This window comes from Lagopus muta, chromosome 2 (genome assembly GCF_023343835.1).
Source record: "Lagopus muta isolate bLagMut1 chromosome 2, bLagMut1 primary, whole genome shotgun sequence".
In the NCBI taxonomy this organism is placed as follows: domain Eukaryota; kingdom Metazoa; phylum Chordata; class Aves; order Galliformes; family Phasianidae; genus Lagopus; species Lagopus muta.
In genome coordinates this window covers 44325374-44351984 of record NC_064434.1, presented here as the reverse complement: position 1 = coordinate 44351984, position 26611 = coordinate 44325374, and the positions used below count along the sequence as shown (strand labels likewise).

The 26611-nt window shown below is 37.5% G+C and overlaps 2 protein-coding genes across 2 annotated transcripts in view; one reads left to right on the top strand and one right to left on the bottom strand.

Annotated features, from left to right (window-relative positions):
• The window catches only part of RPF2 (ribosome production factor 2 homolog), a 242505-nt gene that overhangs the window by 130059 nt on the left and 85835 nt on the right, over nucleotides 1-26611 (bottom strand). The gene's annotated exons all lie outside the window — the stretch shown is intronic.
• The window catches only part of CDK19 (cyclin dependent kinase 19), a 117341-nt gene that overhangs the window by 50573 nt on the left and 40157 nt on the right, over nucleotides 1-26611 (top strand). Inside the window, exon 4 of the mRNA XM_048937270.1 lies at nucleotides 2830-2970. Within this exon, the coding sequence (XP_048793227.1) occupies nucleotides 2830-2970 (141 nt within the window). The remainder of the gene's footprint in view (nucleotides 1-2829; nucleotides 2971-26611) is intronic.

Sequence of the window (26611 nt, the reverse complement as noted above, 5' to 3'; positions counted from 1 at the left end):
AGGTTTTGGTAGTGAAGCTGGAGAGTGAGGACTGAAGTGCGTGTGAGGACTTTGGCTTTTCTTTGGCACCAGGGACTAAGGTACTTCTTTTCACTGTTAGCTGCTATAGGATTATGATTATTAACAGATCTCTCTGCACCTCTAATGTTATTCAATCTTTTAACTACTTCTAGCAACTCAGGCTCTTGTCACGGCTGCACATCTTGTGCAGGTACTTTATCACTGGGAGAAGGTTCAAGGCAGTCACTGCAACCACTGTCTGAACTAAGTCTCCTTGCTCTCCAGACAAAGGTACAGTTGGCCCTTCTGGCTGCCAGGATACACTGCTGACTTAATTTCATGTCACTGGAACACGTAGATCCCTTTTCGCATGGCTACTCTTCAGCCTCTTGTCCCCCTTGAGTTTGTACATGTAGTTAGAGCTGCCCCTGTTCTAGTTGCAGAATCTAGCGCTTGTTCCTGTTAAATTTCGTGCTGGGTCATTCCCCAGCCCTCCCGTTTGTCAAGATCTCTCTTCAAGGCCTCTCTGCCCATGAAGGAATCAACATGTCCTCATAATTTAGTATCACTGGCAAATCTACACTGTATGCCTTCAAGTCTTGTATCCAAGTAGTTGATGAAAATGGCAATTTTTAGGGCAGAGAACTGACCCTGAACTGGAGCCATACAGAAGTCCACTAAACAACAGTGTTGTGAGTATTGAAAGAAAGAAAATCAGGTTTCTTGGTTCTTCGGAAGAAAGCAGGCAGGAACATGGGAGGGTAGGGCAGAAACCAGAGGTCCTGGCCTAGTGTTGTTGCATTTGGGAGATGCAACTCAAGCATCTTTACTGGGGCTAGAGTTGTAAAGTTCCTCCTGAGGTGCTAATTTAGTTGTGTTGTGGTCTATGAGACCATTTTGCAGACTCTTCTTTTGTATACCTTTATTATAATATGAATGTTTCCTGTGGATTCTAATCAATTTTCAAATGGGTAGAGAAATCCTGTTTAGTGGTTTTATGTGTTTTGAAAAATGGCTCAGATTGGCTTGTGGGTCTGTGTGCTGAAACTCTTGCCTTGTGGTGCTCTTGTATTTTTTTTTTAATAATTTAATATAAAGATATTAATTTTGAGTTTTAGAGAATGGTTACTGCTTTTTAAATCATATTGTAGTAACACATGGAAGTTGTTATCCAGTGACATTGTACAGTGCTGGAAGATAGGGATTCTGAGTTGAAGTTCTGACAATCTTTTTGTGACATGATGTGTGAAAACGTGTCCAGGGAAATTATTCCTTAAAGCTTTCCTTTAAAGAATTAAAGAATCAGGTACCAAGAGCTTTGTTTTTTTAGTGTCCATTTATATATTAAAATCTATTAATCCTACAGATTATTTTTAAACTTTTTTTTTAATATAAAGGCACTCCTGTTTTATGCGTTGTAAGAAGTATCAATGGAAACATTAATGTTGATTGGAAATAAGCACTTGGTTTTGCTTCTTAATTTCTCTTTAAATAGTAGTATCTATAACTTTGCTAACTACAATTTAACAGCGGCTGAAGTATTGGAAGTTGCTGAGGTTCTGGTGAGAGCCAGAGGTGACATTATCCATGAGGAAACATTAACCCATAGCCATTTCTATTTGGATTGGTAGTGATAGTCATAATGTGGAGTGGTGGTAGAGGTCTAACTATTGGCTGTCGCCTAAATTTGGAGGAGGGTGATCTGAAACTGGACAAATCCTGTTCAAAAATTGGGTAATCAGTAGTCTTGCCACACTAAAGATTAACATTTGGAATAGCTTTTGTTACAACTGCAAACTGTCTTTATAACTTCTTTCTCACAAAAAGTGTGTAGTTGAAATCTGTTTTGTTATTTGAAATGCTTCTTGGAATCTACTTCAAAAAGAGTAAGGTTTTTTTGTTTTTTTTTTTTTTTTTATTATCAGAATGAAGAAGTTTTTGCTTAGTGGCAGTGTGTTAAAATCGGTTTTGTCCCTTGCATAGCTCCACCTTGTCTGAGGATTGAAAAGGTAGAAGGGCCTCATCCCATTTTATTCCTTGCTATATGGTGCAGCAAAATCAAACCTGACACATGATCTTCACTTAGATCTTACAATAAATATTGATCAGTTTATGAATATTTCATGATATGTCAGTAATCTTGTCATTCTTTTTTTCTTAATCTTTCAACTGACTTATGCTGGGATCCATTTTGCATTCCCTGGGCTCAGTTTCAAGCAGTATTTGTTGTCTTGTGGACTGAGTGACCTCTGTAATTCAAGAACCACTGGCTTATCTTCATCAGTGAAGTATATGGCCAAAACTTTGAAGATCTTTAGATGTTTGCACATGATCTCACCCTAACAATGTGGATTTTTTGTTCTGTTTCAGTTTTCTCTGCTAGGTTCTGATTTAGGGGCAATATTGAAGTGTAGTGGTGGGTACTTGGTTCTGGGTGTTTTTATAGAAGATGTGGAAACATGGAATGCAAGTCTCTTTCCAATAGGTGCTGCTGGTTTAGAAGCTTCTGATCTAGCAGCAGTGAGGATAGGAGGATCCCAGGTGGAATGGTGGGAGGAGGGAGGGAGGAGAATGAACAAGAAATGTTACTGGAGGTAAGTAGCTAGTCTTCAGAAATTATCAAAAGCTTGACAGCTATTTTTCAAGCAACTGAGAGGATCAAAACAGTTTAAGGATGTTGGGAGCACCTCACTCTGTTACTTTTTAATTGCAAAGTTCAACAGACTTTGCATTTCATTCCATTATTTATTGTTAATAGTTTTTTTAAGTTGGAAGATTTTCTTTTTTTGTTGTCTAACAAGCTTATGTTTCTGCTTGTTTTATTTCTAGCATATAATCAAGTTTCACCGTGCCTCAAAAGCAAATAAAAAGCCCATGCAATTGCCAAGATCTATGGTTAAATCACTGCTCTACCAGATCCTTGATGGAATCCATTACCTCCATGCGAACTGGGTGCTTCATAGAGATCTGGTAAGTGCAGCACGCTTTACCTGGTTAAGAAAGTTTTACGTGTGTCTTGTTGGGTAGGAGGAGAAAAGTCCCTGTTAGTAATCTTGCATATCGATCCGTACAGTTCTTCCTGTTATTGTTGTGGGAGACCAGTGGTGATTTTAAACGTGAAAATAGCGTTGTTTGTGTCTGAGTCATCTGAGCTCAAACAATGACAACAGATCCGGTGAAAGGATTGCAAATGTCAATATCCGCAAACAGTTCATGAGCCAGCTGATAATACATCGGTTGAACATTCTTAGAGGTTTGTGCACTACTTTGAAAAGGCACTTAACTAGAAAGGTGATTGCTACCTTTGTACATTGTTTGGCTTACGTACAAGTTACTATAAAAGATAGCGAAAGAGTAGTTTTTTCATGGAGTGTTTCTTTTCCATGTGGTATTTTTTTCTGACCGTGGGAAAAGAACTTTGAAAGGATTGTCGTCTTAGAAATTTCCCATGACCTGGTGTGGCTCTTTAAGTTGATTGCAGATTACAAGGGCAGCCAATTGCCTTGTCTTAGTTACCCTTTTTCCCTTAAAATTTCCCATCGCTCCTAATGCTGAAGTGATCTCTTGCAGCGGTTATAAAAAAGAAGAATGTCAATATGGGCATAGTGTCTGCTGATATTGCATTATAACTGAATTTTTGAGCATGAAGCATACCAATTACATGGTGCTTAATATTCCAGATCCTTTCTTGTAGTTACGCTGCATTGGTAGAGTAAGATCAGTAGGAATTATGGTGGGAAGTGTAGTGTGATCTGTGTATGAAGTGACTGCTGCTGTTTCGATATTTCTCATAGTTGCCCTCGTCAGTCAAAATGGGTTTGCATGTCCAGAAGCTTCTAATCATTTATTTAGTTTTGTAAGCAAGACATAGATTATTCTCAAGTACTTAATAGTAGTTATGCGCCCAGATTAATTTTTGGATGTGGACTGAATGTTTTCTTAAAAGCTATGAGCGAATTGAGGCAGCTCTGGAATGGAAATCACAGATATTTTCTGAAATAAAGTTTATTTAATTTTGATAAGTGGCTGGAATTAGGGTTCAAGTTTTGGTATGGATCACTTTTTTTTTTTTTTTTTTTTTTTTTTTTTACCTCATTCTTTGGTATTTATTGTTGACCTTTCTGATAAATTCCAGATGTTAGCATACTTGTGGGCTTCTATTGTTGTTTTCGGATTGGTAGCCATGAGCAAAAGCAGGAAGCAAGTGCAAATACATCTTTGACTTCTGTGCTACAATTACTCCTTTCCTAAGGAGACAAATGTTGTTTTGCCAGAAAGCTGAGATGTAATCAGGCACAGTTTAAAAAGGAACACCTGAAAAGTCTATATTCAGCTATGTTTAATGGAAGAATATGTATTCATGAAACTATTTCTATCCTGTGGCACCAGGTGTTTTGCATGACCTGTGCTGCTCCTTTGCAAGTTTTATCAATTGTTGATGTGTTGCAACCGATCTGGTGCCTGATGTTATTCATTTCTCTTGGAGCTTTGAGAAGTAAGGGTTGCTTTTCATGAAAGACTATTTTTCGTATCACTGGTGTGATAATGCTTGTGTGATGTAGTAATAATTGGGAAAGGAGAATGGAAATTGGTTGAATCTAATGTGTTCCCATGGTAAATAAGTTTAATTCTTCAGTACCTTCGTGAGAGAAAGGAAAAGGTTAAAAATTGCCTTGGTACGGTAGTGATGTGGAAGTATATTCATAATTGTTATCTTTTTAAAAAATCATTGTCCATCTCTGAAGAATTCAGGTATTTCAAATTGTTGGCTTGTATCTTAACCACTGATAAGAAGTGATGGTATTTTGTATGTGTCGTGTCTGCTTTCCAAATTAGGAGGTGTTGTGTTTGTTTAGTAAACAACTTAAATTCTCAGTTAACCAAAATTTTTGTGTGTGATTATCTGATCCAGTGGGAGATGTAGTTCCAATCCCATTTCTATACGCAGAAACATGATCTTAAAGGTCCCTTCCAACCCAAACCATTCTATGATTTTTATTCATAAAATCGTACTTGTGATTTTTGCTTTTTCTGCTACCTCAGGCCCAATTTCACTAGCATGAGTTTCTTGTGTAATAACAAGAAATAAACGTACAACGTCTTGTTAAGATGAGGAGTAATTGGTCTGGTGTTTTTTCCCTTGGCTGTTTTAGTTTACTTCCATGGGAAAAATATTTTCTATTTTTATGTAAACCAATATTTTGCATCAAGGCACCTTGTGCTTTCCTGGTTTAATATAACTCTGTTCCTACTATTTTTAGCATGCATTTGGATATAGTCCAAGGATAACATCCATAAAAGTGATGTTATTATTATTATTTTTTTTTAAATTAGATTCTCTAAGAGTATTTATGATGATATTACTCAAATTTCCCTCGGCTGTGGAAATGACCTTTAGAGTTTATTCAACAAATGTTGCAATAAAAAGTAGAAAGATTACAAGTTAGATATTTTGTAGAGTACTTGCTTGGAACTATTTGAGGAGCATTAGTAGCATCATTTAAATCTTAGTTTGGTGTTATCTTAAAAAAAAAATATCCTGAGATAGAATAACAAATGTAATTCTTCTATAAATTTTTTTTTCCTAAATGGATTCATATTGCTAGGTAGGTAAAATTGTTACTCTGAAGCTGTTTTTAGGATTGGCAGTAGCCAGCAAAATCATTGAAGAGTAACAAAGCTGGTGAGCAAGCAGAATGAATTTACAGATTTGCAATACATATCATGTCCTTGGGCATAAGTTAAGGGATAGTTTCTGCCACAAGGAGACAGTCACAGTCTTTTCTTCAATATCACCATGGTATTATCACCTATTTTAATTAGCTGACAGGTGACACTTATCTAACTCATGGTAAGCTCAGTCAGGGAGCTAAGTCAGCAGAAAGCATTTGCTTTTCTCTTGCAGAATGAGTTATTTGTGATCCATGAACAATCTCTGGTGATTGGGATGTGTGCAGCAGAAGGTGCAAAAGAAGCCTGAGATTGAAGATGGTGGCAGAAACCAGAGCAGGTTGTTCTGGCATCACCTTCCATTGTATCAATTCAGTCTATTGCTAAAATGCTCCTTTAAACTTGCATGAAAGTGCAAAGTTTTTGAAAGATTTAGTTAAATTTCAACTCTAAATTAGTGTTTACCTTTAACCAGTTTTGGTGTAAGATTTATTTCAGATTAAACTCCCTCAACACAAGTCCAATTTTAGGAAAGTACCCAAACTAAGGCAAATTATAATACCAGGTATGCTTGTACTTGTACATCTAGAAATAAGAAAATAATGTACTATGTAGTTTAATTTCTCATAATGTTCAAGTATTTTGTTTCTAGTTTTCTTATTCTGAAAATAGCTGTAAGGTGTGAGATGGCTTTAAGGTGTAACTTTTTTTTTGCTTAGCTGTTAAATTTCATCATTTAGGAATACTTAGCAGCAACTTTCTGTAGGGTAAGATGCAGTGCATCTTGTACCTACATCTTCAAGAATGGTACAAAATTATTAATTAGATTGAAATAAAATGTTCTAAATCTCTGCAATGTTACAACTCACAGATGCCTTTTTGCAGAACACAGATTTTTACTATAAGTTTATTTTCTTACCAGTGCAGAATATGGGACAGGAGTATTAGAATTTTATTTCTTTAAATATCATGGTGTCAGATTGTTTACCTTGGAATTGATATGACTATAAAAAGCACTTAAGATTTTTCTCCTATCAAGTCATTTGAGATGGTGTTTTGTTGTTGGATTACATGTTGTTGGGCAAAGATAATTTTGTGTTTTCAACATAGTAGCGTTCTTGAAAGCCACGTGTGAGAGGAGAGAGGAAGGGAAAGAGACTTGGCAGGCTCTGCTAGCTTCTAGAGCCTTTCATTAAGAAAAAGCATTATTAATGTAGATATTAGAAAGTCATAGAATGGCTTGGTTTGGCAGGGACCCCAAGGATCATCAAGTTCCAAGCCCCCAGCCACAGGTAGCGCTGCCAACCTCCAGATCTGGTACTATTCCAGGTTGCCCAGGGCCCCATCCTTTCAAAGTATCCTTTTGATACTCATCTCTGGATTTTAGGAGGTTCTGTAGAAATCACAGGCTATCTACTTGAAGGAAATCCCTAAGTTGTGCTCAGTAGCTTGAGTCAGCATCAAGTCAGAAGATGCAAGGTGTACAGTGCAATAATTCAGAGTATTGTGATTTGCTCGTCCACTTCTCCCCTGCACGTGAATTACTGAGATCCTAGAGGATTGTTCAGCAAGGGCTTTACTTTGTGAGGCATCTGAAAATGGAGATCTTCCATTTACTGTTCACAGTGTGTGTTTGTATTACCAAAAGAGTATTCTAGCAGTTTTTCTTGTGCTATTAAGCCTTTGGTAGTTAATGTTGCTTGTGCATTTCCTTTAGAACCTGAGAAATGTAATTTCTAGTTGTAAATTAGGCGCATTCTCCTGGAGCTGGGGGTATTATCTCCAAGAGATGTTTGAAGTGCACAGAAACCTCACTGAGTAGATGTGTAAGATTCTACTTGTTCTGAGTCTTTCTCTAGATTTCTACCTAATGTTATTAGAACTACTGATTGAAAACAAATGTTGGAAATTAAATTCACAGAGAAGCATGGTTGTCTCACTCCCTTCCCCTCCTCCCCCAGTAAATTCACTTGTCAAAATGAGCCAACCTCCTGAAGTGCTTTTACTATTAAAAACTCGTTGATCAATAACTTCCTGGTTTTTTTTTTTCTTGCTTGCATCTCTGTAGCTTTAGAATGTTTTATTTGATGCATGTCCTTTTACAAGTAAGGAGATAAGCTTATAGTAAAAATCTGTGTTCTGCAAAAAAGCATCTGTGAGTTGTAACATTGCGGAGATTTAGAACATTTTATTTCAATCTAATTAATCATTTTGTACCATTCTTGAAATGTAGGTACAAGCAAGAGTGGATTGTAGACATGGTTGTTCCCTGAACTATGTGCAAAATGCAAGTTCCTAGTGATGCAGCAGGAGGCCATGCTGCTTCTAGTCTTTTCTGTTCGTCTCTACTTATCTTCCTCCAACCTGGGGTGTATAGCACTAATGCAAGTTAAAAAGTTCAGTTGACAGTTGCAAAAATGGTGGCGTAGGGTGGGTATGTGGGCAAGATGGTTTTGTGTGTGGAAGCCAAGTGGATGAGGGTAAGACATAAGAGAGAGTGGAGACTTTCATTTTCAGTGATGTTGTCATAGTCTGCTGGCAGTGTTACACATGTGATCAGTAATTTTCCTCTCCCACAATCATTTGGATAGCTGGAAATTTTTTGGTGCCTGAGGAAAAATAATATAAGCACCAGAAATTTATTATCGTTTTATTGAATGTATGAGAAGTGTGAAATTTTGGAGGTTTGGATTGCATTTTGTGAGGAATCTAGTTATAGTTCTTTGAAATAATATTTTTGCCAACGTGACAAAAAGTTGAGGGAGCTTGTCTTTCAAGTCCTCCAGATTATTCTGCCAGTATAAGTATACTTTCTTTGGCATTTAAAGCAAATATCCTGACCAGGAACTGTAGTTGCAAGGAAGGGGGACTTTTCCTACTTCAGTTGTGGAAGCAGATGGGTGGTGGTGACATGTCAGACTTGTGTAATCAAGTGACTTAATCATGAAGAAAATTCTGGATGTAGGGTCCTTGTGTACTGCAGAACAGCTCTTATCATGGTATTGTTCAGTGAAGCAAGGCCGTTGTAGTGAAAGCTATAGGTTTGTTTTTGTCACTCAGAGAGCAAATATTTAAGAGATATGAAACTGTTAAGCACACAGCAGAGTAGAGGTAGTAACTGTGTGCGTGTGTTTGGATTCTGACTGAAATATACTGTGTTGAAGTAGAAAGTAGGAAAGAAAAACAGGTAAAAGCAATCTCACTAAACCAAACTAATCCAAAGAAGGATATTTTCAGAAGCTAGAAGGGAGAGGGCAAGGAGAAAAGCCAACAGAAGTCTTCTGTTTCTGCAGTTCTCTTACAGTACTCTCTGTACCTACCTTGTAAGCTACTCCACTGTGCATCACTTTTCTCGCTGGTAGCGAAGACTTGCTTTTATGATTTTTGTGATGTTCCATCACTTCAGTCCAGTCACACCTAAATCTCTCATTGCTACTTCAGCTGCAGAGTGGGGCTCAGCTGATGAAATTTCCATGTTCTCCTGTGGTTTTGTCAGCGTAACCCTCTTTTTCCAAAGCAACCTCCTCCCCCTTTATTTCAGTACATTCGCTTTCAAAGATTTTTTTTTTTCCCAGTGTGCAGCTCTCTGTTTGTTGTTTTCCCTTACTTTTTTTTTTTTTTTTTTTCAAATTCTACACTTCTCTGCAACTCTCTGGAAAGTACAAAGCTTCAGATTTTGAAGAACAGTTGCTGGGAAGATTGCTCCCCTTTCCTAGTGAGCACAGCATCCCGGGGAGGGGGCTGAGATGAGAGTGACCTCTTAGCTGCACGTCCTTACTTTGATCACTTCATTCCCAAGTTCCCTGGGGCTCGTCTCCCACCCTGCAGCTAACAATCAGAGAGAAGGGTTTTAATTTGAGACAGCAGGCAGTCGCTTTTCTCTTTATTTTGGATGAATCCAATGATGGTGATTTGAAAACTTGCCACTGGTGTTCCATCTCCAGCTTTTTTATTACCATCTTCTTGCCCGTTAAAATCAGGGGAGGATTGTATATATGTTCTGTACTTTGCTGCACTGTGTCATCAGTATTAAGCTATTTTCATTAAGTGCTTAAGCTAATCAGTCTGTGTTTCTTCCTGGAGCAGATTACAAAGTGCTCATGTGCTTCTGTCACCTGCAGAATTTATAGAGTGCTAATCTGGTAATTTTGGTGGAAGGACATAGCAGGCTGCTGAGGTTTGATATAATTTTGAGCCATCATGTCTGTTCGTACGGACAGTGACTACACACAGCCTTTGGAATGATTGGACATGTAAGCTTCCAGATTCAGCCTTCTTAGCAAATCCCCTAAGTAGACAACCACTGCAGAAACAAACGTGGTGCCTTTCCAATGGTACGTTTTGAGAAGAGCCACCAGAAGCTGGTAAAGTGGGCAGTGCTAGCAGAGACTGGCATACAGGGCAAGCTGCTTTCCCCTGTCTTGCAGCTCAGCGCCTTTTGAGAAGCTGCACATGATGGAAAATGCGGTGATTTTTCTCTCATAGGGCTGTCTGGAGCTGCAGCCACCTGGAGCTTGGGCTTTTTGTTGTCTTGGAAAGGGAAAGCCTGAAGTGAAGTGGCTTGCCAGGAGGCTTTCTGTGGGAATCAGCAGCTCCTGTGGACGCCCAGCCTCTTCAGAAGTCCTTCAGCTGATTAGTGTTTTATCTTCTCACTCTGCTGATAATTTTAATTTGAAAAAATCTATTATTAAATCTTACTACTAGATTTGAAAAAATCTAGAATGACTGTTTTAAGTGATTCTTCATTTATGTGCATACTAGCACTTCAGTAAATTTCCATCATTTCAGTTTTATTAAATTCAGTAAAGCTCCAAGAGTTGTCAGGTTTTCAGTTGACCAGCTGGCTTTTCATGCAGTTGTGGTTTCAGCCAAGTAATGATCCTGTAGCCATTATGTAAATCTGCAGTCTCTTATCGTGGACCCATGCATGGACTTTGAACTTTGCTCTCACGTTACACACCTCATTTAACCTGTCTTTACCTCTGTTTCCCAATCTGGTGGCTCTTTATGGGTTTAAATTGTAGTTTACTGCTTTATATGCCATGAAACCTTTAAGTGAAAACAGCATATCTGTGGTTTGTTTGGTTAGCTATTTTTTTTTTTGTTTGATACTCTTATCCTAATGAGATGGAAGTACCAACAAAGACTGAGAATTAAAATAAATGGCATTTTGTATGAAGACATCAAAAGAGCTCACTGAGAATTTTAAATTTTACCTCTGCTTTCATGTCAAAGCCTTTGAAATGCAAAAAATCTCTCAGTGCTTATTGTTATGAGTTTATAGTATAGTAGTACATGTAGTAGTATGTATAGTGTAGTAGTTAAACTCTCTCTTCCTCCCTGTTCCCTCCCACAAAATTTTTCCAGGCCAGCAGGTAATCAGAAAAGTTACCTGAAATGCAGGAAAACAGAAGCAGGTTTTGAACTTGCAGTTTGTATTTCATCAAGCAGGCAAACTGTGCTTTGGAAGACAAAATGCAAACTGACAAGTGCAGGGAACTCCTCTTTCACCAGCCCTTCTAAAAAAGGCCTTTAACATGCTGATATCCAAGGTAAATTTAGCTGTGGATTCCTGCACCCTCTCCTGCCAGCCAGCTGCTATGCAGGAATGTGGAGTGGCTGGGTCCTGTCCTCTGCCAGGGATTGTGCACCAGCTTGAAAGGCTGCCCCTACATGCCCGATTGGGCACGCACTCAGCTTCTATAAATAAGTAGCCAGTCCTTCTGTCTGCTGCTGTCCTTAAACTTTTAAAACCACTAGTTGTAGCTGTAATCCTTACCATTTTGTGTTTAGGGTGTGTGTAAAGGTGTGTGAGAGAAGGACATACGGAGGTGTGTCCACGTGCACTATTGGCCAGTACTCTGCAGGAAGGGTTAGGGCCTCTTAGTCCTGCATATGTGTGATCCATTTATAGTAGAGGGGTCTGTCATCTGTCCAAAAACCTAATTAGTGGTTATGCACAGCTTGCATATTTTTGAGTATGAAGAAGGCGAAAGCTATACCTACACATTTGAAAAGGTTGGTTTTATAAAGTGATTTGCATTTGTTATCAGTAGGGTTAACACAATTTTCTTCTTTTAGATCTGTTAAGAGAGAGTATACCGTTTTATTTATTGCTGAGGGACAACAGTAGTTTGTGTGTGTCAGTGTACACAGACAAACAAGCCAGAAACTTTACATGCTGAAAAGTAAATGAAGTTTTATTAGCATATACTTTTTTCCTTTTTTTCTGGGCAGCCTGGTCTAGTGGTTGGCTACCCTGGCTTTGGCAGTGGGATTGAAAATGGATGATCACTGAGGTCCTTTTCAACCCAGGCCATTCTGTTTCTTAAAACATTGTGGATGCCCCCTAGAGGTATTCAAGGCCAGATTGGATGGGGCCTCGGGCAGCCTGGTCTAGTATTAAAATGGGGAGGTTGGTGGCCCTGCATGTGGCAGGGTAGGTGGAGATTCATGATCCTTGAGGTCCCTTCCAACCATGGCCGTTCTGTGAAAATATCAGGCTGGGTTCTGCTTCTTGGTACTAATGGCAGGGTGGGAATGGCACAAAACTGTGCCAGGAGAGGCTCAGACTAGGCACTGGGGATGTTTCTTGGCTGAGTTTGCTCAGAAACTAGAACATTTTGCCTAGACGGATGATTGATGCCCTGTGATTGTCTGTGTTCAAGAGGCGTTTGCACAGTGCCCTTAGTGGTATGCTGGAACTTCTGGTTGGCCCTGGAGTGGTCAGGTTGGACTGGATGGTCTTTGAAGGTACTTTCCTACTATACTGTACTGCTCTGTTCATTGAGAGACCTCTATTCAAAACGTTGCATTCTTCATAACTCAGGACTTTGATTTTTCTTCTTTGGCTGTAAAAACAACTGAAATGTTTTAAAAAGGCTTTTGATGACACATGCACAGAGTATCTAATTTATTGAGTACGTGGAAAAAAACAATTTTTTTTTGAGATTGACTAATGCATACCTTTGGCTGCTGGCAAGAGTATTAAGGAAATGTTTGTAGATTAATTTTTTAGTAATAAAAATAATTACAGTTAAAGAAAAATGTTTTGCCTCAGGTTCTGAAACAAGCTTATGCCCATAAAACTCTGGCTGGATATAAATTCAGATGAGTCAGAAGAAACAAAGGTACTGATTTAATGTTTTTTTGGCTGTGTCTTACTTCTAAAGTCAACAGATGACATATGGTTCCTGTGAGCTTTATATCTCTTTTCCTGAGGTGGGAAAAGAGCGAGAAGGGAACAAAAATATTGAAGTTATTCCAGAACGTATGTATTTATTTTGTTGATAAAGAAAAAAACAGAAGAAATGTCGTCTTTTCCAATAGCCTCCATTCAGATTTCATCAGCTCTGGGAAGCTTTCTAGTAAGTCCATAATGTACTTAACCTTACTGGCACAGCTGACCCGTGGAGTGAGCAAACAGAATTTTGTGTTCTAAATGAAAAATAACAAGTTCAGCAGCAGTTTTTAGAAGTTTTTATTTCTCTCTTCTTGGAGAAAGTAGCTCTTCTGGCATAGTATCAGTGGTTACAAGTGTGTATCTCACTTTTTTTTTTTCCTGACTGGATTCATTATTCTTTCTGAATAGGGCAAACATCACGTTGTTGACACGTTGTTACTTACAATCAAAGAAATCAATGAAGCTTATAAGAAGTATGTTAAAATCATTGAATACAACTAACCCATGTGTAGCAACATACAATAGTCAAGAACATGAAATATTCAGATAAAAATGCAAGAAAAAAAAAAAAGGGAAACATTGCATTTGTTCATCCCGTTACTTGCTTTTGTGTGTAATCTTCATTTGCCAGCACAGTGGAGTCATTGCTGCTTTACTGAGATGTTGTAATAATGTTGCAAATGATCTTGCATTTAAATTAAATATCTCTGATCAGTGATCCAGTAAGCTGCTGTGACTAACAAAGGATGGTAGTTTCTTCCTCAGTTTCATTCCATGTGAACGATGTCATCTGCGCACTGGATGACTGATCAGCTGCTATTTCAACTTATCTCAAGGCCTCTTTGTCTCTTCCGACATCCATCCTTTTTCAGAAACCACTGACCTTACTGTAGCTGCAGTAGTAAGCAACACAGCCATGTCAGCTGGAGGGAACCTTTTGTACAAGTAGTGAAGTAGAGTGGTCTTTGCAGAAACAAGGCATCTTTCTTCACAGAGAACAGGTTATCAAATTCTTTAGGGAGGGTGATGGCATTCTTTTATATACATAAAAATAAATTTCATGTTCAAACAGTTGAAAATTAGGTTTTGAAGTAATTTTAATAAATACAGAAACAAAACTGCAGAAAATCTGGACCACTGGTACAAGTATTTGTGAAATTCTCTCACTTGTCAATGGTGAATTAGCAATGGTCCAACCAATGAAGGCATGTCATGGAGCAAGTAACCAGTCTTGAGCACATGCAACTCTCAGTGTATGAAGCCTGTGTAATATTAGGAGACTTTAACCATTGTTTTCTCTTCTGTTGTTTTGCTCTCTGGAAATTAAAGCCCATCTGGCCTTGGGACAGGAGTTCAGACAGACAGACCCAACTCTCTCCTCCCTGTTCCCCTTTGCTCCTCACTTCAGTGATAGCAGATCACAAGTCATTGCCTTTTAGTGTCGTAGAAAAAACACTTATCTGGCAATTCTGTAGCCTTCATTTGCTACTTTGTTGCACGAAAACAAACATGCGTGCACACAAAAAAAGCAGTATAGCAATTGTTATTCTTTTTAATTAAGCTAATAGCATTTTTTTAAGTCGCAGAATCACCAAGGTTGGAAAAGACCTCCAAGATCATCCTGTCCAACCATCCACCTATCACCAATAGTACTCACTAAACCACGTCCCTCAGCACAAAATCCAAAATGTTTTCTATTATTGGATTATGATTTGGAGTCTCAAATCTCACTCCTCCCCCGAGCCCTCTAGGCTAATCTCCCACTGTGATGGTTTGATTCCTATTGGTATAATAAGTTTTCAATGCAAATGTTGGTTGTTTTCATTAGTTTATCTCTATTTAACTACTTCTATTTGGTTATTTAAGAATTTTACTAAAAAAAAAAAAAAAAAAAACAACCCAAAACAACCTCCAAAGTGTAATAACGGTGGTATTAAGAGTTTATGCTTGCTTAAATATTGAGCCAAAATATTAATAAAAAGGCAGTGTGGTAACACTGTATATCACTAGTGTTCTCAAATATAACTCATATCTATGGAAATAATTTTGTAGACGATATCTTGCATTCCTAAATTCCCCTTGGTGTTCAGATGCCCAAAAACACATTGTCTTTAATTATTACTGAGTGGGTTTTTCTTAAATGTCATCTTTTTTTAAGTATTTCTTTATGAAGCATGTTTGTACATTTTTACTTTGCATTTACAATTTTCCTCTACTTAATTACCTTTGATGTAGCAGTTGTGGATGATGATTCTTAAAATGCGTGCAAAGTTCAGTAGGCTGTGTTTTACTGAGCTGATATCAAGTTCTGTTGCTCTGAAAATGATTTTTATGGCCATTGACCTGTGGGTATCATTAGCTGTTTGCCAATGTTTTGTTTTTAGCTGTTTGCTAATGAGCTAAGTTGTTTTGTGTTTGTCTAAGTTCAAGGTATGACTTAGTCTCAGCCTTAGATCTGGTTGCCGACCAAGTAAATATAAATTTGAATTCTTGACAGTGAAAACTAAGAGAGCTGCGGACTCATTTAAAATGCTAGAATCATGAAATGGCTTCAATTGGAAGGGACATAAAGCTCAGTTCTAATACTCAGCTGTGGACACGGCTGCCTCCCCCCAGATAAGGCTCCTCAGGGCTGCATTCAGTCTGGCCTTGACAATGTAGTGTTTAGATTGTGTGGGCTCCAAATTCTGGTTATCTGAGTAGTATAATTTTGTTGCAGCTTCTTACTGATTTTACTGTGATCAGATGTATTGGTGTGGCTGGCAGCGTCTGGGATGTGGGATGTCCTTGGGAAGCCGTGTTTGTCCCTGTGTCTCCTGGGAACTTGAGGCACAGCCATTCTTCCTGGGCATGGACAGCTACAATTGGATGCAGGAGATTCATGGTAGCAGTGAATCAGTTGTCTTTATTCTGTAGTGTAGAGATAAGTGCAAAAATAAGTGTTGCATGATCCTCATCTCGCTCATCTCTAGGTTGTGTACATGAGACCACTCTTGAAAAGTCTTTATCAGTGTTTGAAATGGATTGCCTAAATCACATTCCTGCTTTTTGGAGGTAATCTGAGCAACCTGAGGACCAAGAACTCTGTTGGTGGCATCCCCAATACACAGTAAAGGCCACAGCCCTCACTGTGGGTGAAGGTGGGGCTCAGGTGAAGGAGTGTCTCCACATTCATCATGTGCTGTCTGTGATTATCTCCAGCAATGAGATGGTGCAGTCTGCTGGAGGCAGTATCATTTTCAGCTGCTGCAGCTGTTTTTCTTGGTGCATGCAATTTGGAACCCTACTGCAGTATTTGAGTAATTTGAATTTAGTTTTTCTATTGAAATAAAGCTGAGGGTATGGCTGTGTAGACAAGTTATAGCAAGGCAGCCTAGGGTGTATTAGTTACTGAATAGCATGCTTACCTGCATGTTTTTATCTGGAAAAAAAAATGCTCAGTCTTTTGATATCTTGCTGCTCCATAGAAGTAAGATAAAATTGCCCAGTGTTTGTCATTGTAACAACTGGACAGATACTGTGTTAATTTTTAAGTGTCTGTTTTATACTGGTTTTGAGGATTATTTCATTAAAATAACATTTGGTAACTAAAATGTCATTCAGTGACTTCGTGTTTGTTTGTTTGTTTTTTTAAACTGGTTCCAGTATATTGAGATAGCAAAATAATTCAACCTTCTGGGTTCAGTCTTCCTACAGTTCATGTCTACTTTGGTGTTTAGTATGTGAGAAACACTTCAGTGTTGGGAAAAAATGGTGCTCAGGAATAGGGGTCAAGTATCCTTTTCCATTTTATTAGTAAGAGGTTTCAAGTTGTCAAATCACTGGATAGCTTTTGGATTTTTAATTGTATGACTAGTCATTAAATTGATATTAAGTCTATTATTGACTCCAGTAAGGTACCCTAGACTTGCTCTAAGTTTGTAACTTCACTATTTTCAAAATGGTTGTTGCAAATACAGAGAAGCTTTTTAGATTATAGTTATAGCACATATAAAGCGTAGGACAAAGTATGTTGTTGTTTAACCTGGCAGGCAGCTCAGCATCACACAGTTGTTCCCTCACTATCCCCTCAGTAGAGTGGGAGAGAGAATTGGAAGCAAACAGAGGACTTAAGCCCGTTTGTGTAATCTATTTGTCCTTCCCAGGTTCTTGTGTCCCTCTGAGCTCTTGTGTTGAAGGACTTTGACTTGCTGTAAGCACTGCTCTGCTCTAATGGTATTTCCTGAAAGCTAATTTTTTCAGAGATAACTAGTCACATAGTAGGCTTTTGAGAATAGTAGTCTGGCTTTGAGGAATAGGAACTGAGTCCTAAGTTTGAAAAGCAACAATAATGATTAAAAAAAAATTCCCAAGGAAGCTTACTTACATTTTAAAACATTCAGTGTTTTGTGAAAATGACCAAAGACTGACTGGCAGCATCAACAGCAAAGTGAAACATAAACCTTGATGACTAACAACACGCAATTTTTTCCTGGTAAGTTGGGGCAACTTTGCAGCAGCTAGGAGAATCATGTCTGTCTTTGGAGGTAGACTATATGTTTGGAGCTCTTTAACTAAAAACATAATAATAATTAGGACAGCTTGACCTGCCATACTTCAACGTGCTCATGCTTTTTGCATGAATCATAGAACATTTCTTAGGAATTGGCGGTATTTCATAGCCTCCGCATGCCTATGCAAGTTGTTTTTCATTTTTAAAAATGGCATAATTGTTGAATGGAAAAATATTATAATTACCTCTGAACTATTTAAGATTTTGGTTTTGGCATACACAGCCCTCTTCACAACTCTTCTTTTCTGTTTTCTTTCTTGACACAAATCTTTCATTCGCATCCAACTTCCTGCTCCTCTGCCCACATTCCTCTATCTGTTGATCTGCCTTTTGCCACCTCTTCAACATTACTCATATAATCTTGACTCTGCTTTGACTTCCCTGAAATACTCCTCTTTCTTCAACTTCGCGTCAGTAATTATTGCTTCTCCCTTTGGCCCTCACAACTTTGAGATTACATTGGCTTTAATAGGTAGAATTCTGCATGCTTACTTTGACCAGTGTAGAGGGAAAAGCTCACTCATCCCAGATGCAGTGACCCTCCTTTATTTTAGAATCTAGTTAAGTTACCATACTTAGTTAAGAACCTTATAGATTCATTAAAAATCAAGGGTCTCTAAGTCTTGTTTATCTGAAGTTGGTAGTGGATCCAACAGTGGTGATGATTCTGCCTCATAAAAGCCTTTGAGGACAGCTTTCTTATGGCTGTTGCACTTGTGCTAAGTCTTACTCTATGCTTTCCAGGTTTTAACTTCAGTAAGTGCCTTTAAGAATGACTAGTGTAATCAAGGTCACGTATATAAATTACTACGTTCTGTAGTTCTGATCTGTAATAGTTTAATTATTGTAAAACATTTGGAGATTAACACAGAAATCCCTTATGAAGTGAATGTCAAACAGAAAACCTCCACAAAAGTTAACTTTCCTGAAATATTTTAGTATTATTGCAAGTGTGTGTAAAAATAGACAACAGCTTTTTTTGGAGGTATCAAGCTGATCCCAGATCACCATTAATAAATTTGCTGTCATTTTGTGCAGCGAGTTTGTAGATGTCTGAATATCTTCAGCCATGGATTTCAGTGCAGAAATGTCCTGGATTAATGATAGATTTCAAAACCTTTTATATTTCTACTGAAAACTTTCTGTAGACGCTCCGAGTCAACAGTAGCTCTCCTACAAAGAATTAGATGCACTACAGTAATTTCGGTCCAAGATGTAAGAGGAGTTTTGATGTTTACTATAGAACTACTACAAAAGTCATGCAAATAACTACAGAGACATCATCAAGTTAATAAAACTGATAACATGTTAGGTTAAAATTTTCTAAGATTACTGTTTTCTTGTTTTGTGCTCACGTGTCATTTGAAAAGAGGTTAATTTGTGAAAGACTCCTGCACCTTGTCTTAATTTGGCTACCTAAAATATTTAAGCACCACTTGTTTATTTTGTGCAAAGAACTACTTCTTGGTTTGTGCTGAGGATGAGTAATATTAATAACTAATGTATTTGTTCATGAAAACATCTATTAACTGGCTTTTGAGTTTTTATTTGATAATAAAATGAAAAATTAAATTACTAGAAATATATTGGAGAAGTATTCTTTTCTCATCTGACATGCTAAATATTGTGAAATAAATATTTAATTTCTTTCTCCCTAAATCTCTTGTATGCTCCTGCAAAATGGGCATTAAGAAGTGCTTTGCTGCTTCCATGTTATTTCTGCTAATTCTAACATTTTTTTTCTTCTTTTTCCACAAATCAAGATGCAGTTTTAGGATAGAAAGATGAATGTTCTACCAGCTAATGTGTAGCTTTTAATGAAACTATTGTTGTTTCTGTAAGCATTTCAAATCACTCTATCAGGTATTTTTAGTACATTCTTCATCTTACCTGGATTATTGTAACTTTGGGGTCTGAGAGGTGTCATAATACTCTGGAAGTCTTAATGGAATGTTCATGAATGAGACGAAGTGTGATTGTGTCAATCTTAAGTTGATATTGTCAACCTGGTAAGAAATTGGAGCAACCAGATGAACTTATCATTACTCTGCAGAAATTTTTCCACTGCTTTGCTGCAGCTAGTTCATCAGGCACGTGGTGAATCTAAGCTGGAGAGCCTCTTCATTTGAGGCTTGCAGGTCAGACACAAGCATGTCTTCTTGATGGAGACAATTTTATTGGGAGTACAAGTGTGAGAAACCTGTCAATTGCTTGCATGTGGGTGTGCTTTTACCAGTGACATCCTGTTGTAAGAGGTACCTTTATCTCTTCATGAAATGGAACAAGCTAGCATGTGTTAAGACTGTGCCCATGGTAATTGCCTGTATGTTAGTTGAAATGCTGACAGCTCACGCTTCACTTAACCCAAATAATTTATTTGTCAAGCTGTATGAGTTTCTAAGGCTATTCCAAATGTGTTATTCTACATGCAAAAATGTCAGTAGGAAAATCTAAGAATGTAGTTGTGACTACTTAATGGATGTATATGTAAACTATTTCTAAAGAGGCTGCATCTCATTTGTGCTGTTGAAATGTACTGACACTACTGCATTTAGTTGCTTAAGCAAATGCATGAGGAAAGCTTGCATTTTCCAGGAGCAATAGCATGTCTTATGAACACTTTATAGTCTGGATTTATAGATTCAAGTACAAGAGGACCAAACTCTTTATATTGCAGAGAAGCCAGGATGGTGTTTTTCTAACTAAAACCTAGGAACTGCAATAGAAGAAGTCATGGATGGTGAGAACTAGTTTTCATGCCCAAGTGCAGTGTATGTACTGACGTTATGGCCTTTGCTTCCATCTTGCTGTGGAACAGCTGTGACCGTTGAAACCACAACACAAATTAGAGATGCCATTCTACAAAGAAAGAACTGTTTTACGTTTTTAAAAAAGCAATTGAAAATCAATATTTACTGGGCTGCGTAAATACTGTGGTAACTGAGAAATCAAAATATTTATCCTTTCCAAGTCAAGAAAACGTAGCTCTTAGAGTGTATGTATGACTGGTAAGTAACTGTGGTAAATGCTTGACTTTAAGGATAGTTCGTTGTCTTCATTACTTTTTTTTTAAAGGGACTTACCAGATCCTAACTTCAAATAACGTGTGCTTTCCTGAACTAAGATTGAGTTTTCAATCTCTGTTTTCTGGGCCAATTTTTGTTTCTCCTGCATGTATCTATTTCTTAGGTTCCACCAGCTGTGCTTGTGGTTGCACTTCGTTTCCTTTGTTTCTTTCCCTTGCTTCTGCTATCTCCATTGCTTCGCGTGACTAGCTAGCAAAGGGAAGGGATTGTCCCACTGTGTTCTGCTGGGACAATGCTTTCAAACGTAGGGTTCGAATTTTGAGTGGTCCTGTGTGGATCCCTTCCAACTTGGGATATTTTGTGATTTTTATAATTATTTGCTTGGAAGGTGATGTTCCCCAAGTCTGTGCCCTGCCATTACATCAAACTCCCCAAGCCCTATCTATACAGTCACTATTTCTTCTGCAAAGCACACTGTACTTTGTGTTCCCTCCTGTTATTGTGCTAGCTTGCTTATCTCAGATTCATGGTTTTGCAAAGCAAGAGATATCAGTTCAGTGTGCTTGGTGCCCTTTATGTGTACTGGAATGGCCATGTAAATACACAAAAAAAAATTACTTGAAATTGATTGTTGTGAAGATAGGGTACATGCAAATTAATCACCTGACTGAAGATTAGATTCTTCTATAGTTCAGACTCAGTATGAAAGAAGGGCAGAAAGATGGGTCCTCATCTTCTATTCCTTGAGATTATGAGCAAACAAGGGCAGCGTATCTGAGAAGTGGTTAAATGATCCAGATTAATGCAGCAGCATTGTAGTACATAATAAACTGGCAGAGTATGTAAAAGCTGTCAGAGTTGATTAAACAATATGAAATGCTGCTAAGATGTAAATGTAAGTGTTAAAATATTAATGCTTTTTCTTCTTTTCAAAATTTCGGTGAAACTTTCTATGCTGAAATAAAATGAAGTAATTCTGTAGTTCTGTCCCTTAAGCTATATTCGTGTGTCCATTTGCAGACAAAAAGGGATGCTTTTTGTGTCCCCTACTCCATATGGGGAAAACTCTAAGTAATCACACTACTTCTTATTTTTTCCCTCCTTTGAAATTTCCATTAAAGAATTTTTAATATTTCAACTTAATTCAATCAATCTAAGCTATCCAAGAGGAATCAGGTTTGTGATGAAAATGGGTTACTTTTGTATCTATTCATTTGATAGTATATTTATTGCAGTCAGAAAAGCTTTATTAATTCTTTGACTGTACTAGGCTCCCAAGGGAATGGAGGTGTAGGAGTTTTACTGGCTAAGATACTTTGTGAAATGCAGTTAACAAAATGCTTTATCACTGTGTCAGTAGTCTCATTGCCAATTATTTGTACTTAGATTGGCCAAAAGCTCCATTTGCCTGTCTTAATAACCCTACTAAAATAAGAGAAGCAGTCAGAATGTTGTATACAAACAGAAACACAGAATTTGACAATAGGGGAATTTAGTGCTGTAACTGGAGGAATTGTCAGGCATAGCAATTATGAGATCTAATTTTCAGGATATTGTAACAGAAACAAAGTAACACAAAGAGATCCAGCAGTGAGGAGGAAGGTATAAATCATCTTATTTTCTTCTCTCAAATTCTCATCCCAAGCTTATATCAGTCATAGATTTTCTTCTGTTAATATTCTGTCATGCTTATGTATCTTATGCTTTTAAAAAGGTAAAGAAAATGTTAGTATTTGCAGTGTTTCTCACATACGGGTGCTTTCTCAGCTTATTTGCCTTTGGGTAGTTATTCTTAGTAAAGATTGTGTGAAGAATATCTAATAAGGACTTCATGGTGGAGATGCACTAACTTGGCTTGATTGTAGAATTTGGGAGCATTTGGTATGTTTTCTGAAGCCACAGAAGAGCAGCTTGTGTACTTCTACAGAGTGGAATTTGTTCTATCCATTTCCTCTCTGCAGGAGAGGAAGCAGAACATTTTGCCAAACAGCTTTAGAGGCGAGTCTCCCTTCTGTTCATAAGCATGATGGGCCTGCACATCTGCAGGAATGGGATAGTAGAGATTGAGCAATCAGTCTTGTCTGGTGCTGAGCTTGCTGCTCCCGTAGAGCCCAGATGAGATCCTAAAAGCAAGGCCCCAAGTGATTTCTGAGTATGGGGAATTTTGCTGTAGTGTCTACTGCAGTGTGTTGAAAATCCCAGGGACAATGTGAATTCAGTATATTCTTTGAACATTTGCTCTGTGACATTTTATTTTTCATTGGTCATTTATGATGGTATTTTACTTTGTTTTCGTCGGTCTTCCCTCTTTTGTCCTTCTGATGACAAGTAAGTTTTTGAGTTCAGGCATGCTATGTAGAACAAGCAGAAGAATGCTTTGGATAATGTTGCATAGCAACATAAAGTTTAATTTCTGTCAAATGTTTTATCATTCTCTTGATTATCATTTTTGTTCATTCTTTTCTTTTTCACTCGAACAACATTGTCCTGAATTGAGGTGAAACCACTAGCAGTACATTGTGCAGATTATTATAATAGAAGCAATGCCCGGTGTCCAAAGTTGTCTGGAGTATCAGTTTTGTCTTGTAGTAATTTCATGCACCATTAGCCATAAGAAACCTGAGAGAAATGGTGTGAAGGGAAAATAGTTTCATTTCTGAGCTTCTATGTAGCCCAAAATTATATTCTTCTCTTCTGACTACTATTAATTCGTAAATCCCTAGTGTTTGCAATACATTTTCCAGTGATGTAACTGCAATGACGTTACCCACTGACTACCCCCAGAATAAAGTTAGGTGAATAATTTTTTCTTGTGTCAGCAGTGATCAAATGCATTGAGTTTATAAACTAAATATTCTTTCTAGCCATTGCCTTAGAAACCATTGTTTCTAGCAGTGATTTCATATAAGGAGCAGGAATGTTTTGGCCATTTCTGGAGAGTGCTGACAGGAGTGAGTTTAAAAAGTTAATGTCAGTTGAGGTGTATGCTAAAACAGCTCTCCCAAGAATGTCCAATCTATGAAGAATGAAGGAAAACTGAGAAATGATTAGTTTACCTGAATGCTGATTTCATTATAGGGATGGGTATTTTAAAGAGTAACTGAAGATATAGCAACTTAAAGAGGACTGAATTGTGTGTGTTTATGTTACAATTTAGTTGAAAAGAATGAGAACTCTTTCTTTTCTGTGGTAAAATACATTTCTGGCGTGTTCCTCAAGCAGGGCTTCCAAACTGACTCTGTCATCTCAGGCTCATGTTTCCAGCCCTATATGTGTAGCTGCACAATTGCACGGCCAGAGTACTCTGCAGAAAGCTCTATGTGAGCACCTTCATGGCCACTGAGCTTATCAGCATGCAGTGCTGTCGGTGTAGACTTAGCTGCTTGAGGGGAGGTTGTAGAGAAAATGAAGCCGTCAGAAGTACAGGAAGGAGGAGAAGACAGACTCAGATTGCAATAAGACATTTTGGTTGAGTGGTAAGAAATGTTGTAGGGTTTTTTTGGTCATGACTGTTGTCAGACATGGGCACAGGTTGCTCAGAAAGGCTGAAGAATCTCCATCTATGGAGAACTGCAGCTGCCTCAGCTGTGACTCTCAGTAACCTCTGACTCAACTTCAAAGTCAGCTCTAACTTAGAAGCTGGCCCTTCTTTGGGCAGTGTTGAAACCAGATGACCCCCAGAGGTTTTCTGTAGCTCAAAGTATCGGGTGATTTTTTTTAATGATGTTCCAGGTAAGTATCCAGAGTTCTACGATGGTTTGAATCAGTTGGTATTTAAGCCTGTGTAGTTCCCTCTTTGCTGTTGCTTATGGGCTAGATAATTATTTATTCTTTTTAGTATGTGCAGATCTGGACATGGTTTTAGCGTTCCTGCTCTCCTTTGCATAGAGGATTTTTGTAAGAATTATAAACACAAAAATACTTCTTTTATAGCTGGCTTTGATATGGAAGCGGTAAACTTCCCCCTTCAACACAAAATGTATACAGTTAAGGACTGTGTTTAACCAAAATCTTTATCTAAGGCATTCCAAAGAAATATTTTGGATATCTTCTGCACAGTTTGTTCCTAGCAGTAACTCATTTCACTGCAAGTCCCAGAGCTCCAGATTAATTCTTGTTGCTACTAGAATTTCTGGCATCTGAAATTAATGATTATTTTGGTCATATCCTTTCATCAGCTATGAAATAAATCCCTAACATTCTTCTCTGATGCTATTGTTTATGATGGAATATAATTTCCATCTCTTAACAAAAAACTTGCACATAATTTTATTGTTGTTGGATAGTGGCATACATCTCCACACTTTTCATTTCTGTATAGATTTCACTTTAAAATTATTTTTTATAAGGAGCAAGACTGTAGATAAAAAGAATTGTGCTAGCACATTTATTATTACCATATTAGTAAATATATATTTCCATTAAATAAGTTTGTTCCATACCATGAGTACATTTGAAAATACTTTTGTTCGCACTGTTATTCTTCTGATGATCATCAAGTATGTCTTAAAAACATTTTAAAGATAAAAAAAAAATCTGACAGCACTTAGCTGTGAAGTTTTGTATGTCCACATTTACTTGTATTTCCTCTTTTCATAAATAGTGACTTCTGGACTATTGGAGTTAGGTTAGTTTAGTTTTAAAAGTTTTCTGTGGTTTTCTTCTGATTCCTGTGCTTTCAAATACTTATACAGTTTGCATTTTTTTTTTTTACCTCTTCAGACATAAATAAGTTTTGGTTTCATTTGATTATTATTTTAAAACATTTTGCAACTTTTGTAATCTTACTGCTTTTTTAGGCAATCAATTTTATATTTGGCCTTGCTCAATTTGATAATAGAATCCTTATTGATTTTAATGAGATGATAAATATCATACTGGGATTTGTTAATGATAATACTTTGCCAGGTGAGTGGCTTCAATGCACAGAGAAATAGTGAAAGAAGACTGTGGATTACAAAACTACACAGATAATACAAGCTTTAGCATCACCAGAATATTGACTTAGCTGAAAAAAATGAGTTGGAAGTGGTGCTGTGTAATCAGTGCAGTAAGTCTAATAAGAGTTCACGTTATTTAGGGGTTGTAATGGGAAGCAGATGTGAAGACCTATTTTGCTCTTTATGCTATGTTTTTGTCTATTTCTTCAGTATCAGAAAAATATTGACCAAATCATTTCCTAAAAAAGGAAAGGGAAGTGATGATAAAATGTTTTATGTATTTTAGTTTATGGAAGCAATTGAACTAGAAGTGGTAAAAATTTGGAGGTTTGCAGTACATACTGAAATCTTGAAATAAATTGCTCTTTTTCCTTCTCTCCTCCCCCTTCTCCCCTCCCCCCCATCCTACATTAATTGCATCTTTTGTTGTCAAAAGCAGTAGTAGCAGTACTCAGGATTTGTCTGAAGAGAGCATTTGGGTTTGAATAGCATTGGCTGAAGAGCAGAAATGCACCTACGTTTCCTTGCAGATAAGAGCAAAAGTTTCATTTACACATCTGTTAAAAATCATTCCCTCTTCATTTCTGGCTCCCTGGTCTTGTGAGCAGTGCCCATACAGTGTCATCTTGTTAGGGAACTTTTCATTTGTGGAGTAGTGTACTAAAAAGTAAGCTGAAAATCACCACTGCCTGTTTTGTTTTGTTTTTTTCTTTTCCTTGTGAATTGAAAGTGTGTCTATGTATCAGCAGTGCTATTTGCTGTGTTTTTAAATTAAGACTGGAAAAGACCTAATCACAAGCCAATCTCTTTAATTTTGTGAAGAGCTTTTATTAATAAGACTTGCATTATCTCTCACAATAGAAGCCTCCTAATTTCAGATTATTCTTTGTCCTGTGATGCATTCCAAAAGGGAAACACATTTTTTTGGATATAAACAAAAAAGAATGGTGTATGGAAAGTGCTGTGTGTCCCTGTGGAGGTTTTCTCATAGGAATGTAATTCTGCACTGAATCTCTTAAGAACAGTGTCACCACTATACTTAAAGAGATAACAATAAGCATTAAAACTGAAGTATTGCCATCTATTGTTAAGCTCTTGTTCCTGTTTTGCCCTGTTATGCTCTTTGAAGGCTGTAGATGGTTTGTTTTCCTTCAGCCTTTCCTCTAATCTCCTAAGTATTTAAATAGGAGCCCATTGGTTGAGATGCTGCAGATGTCCATGTGAGTCCCATTTATGATGT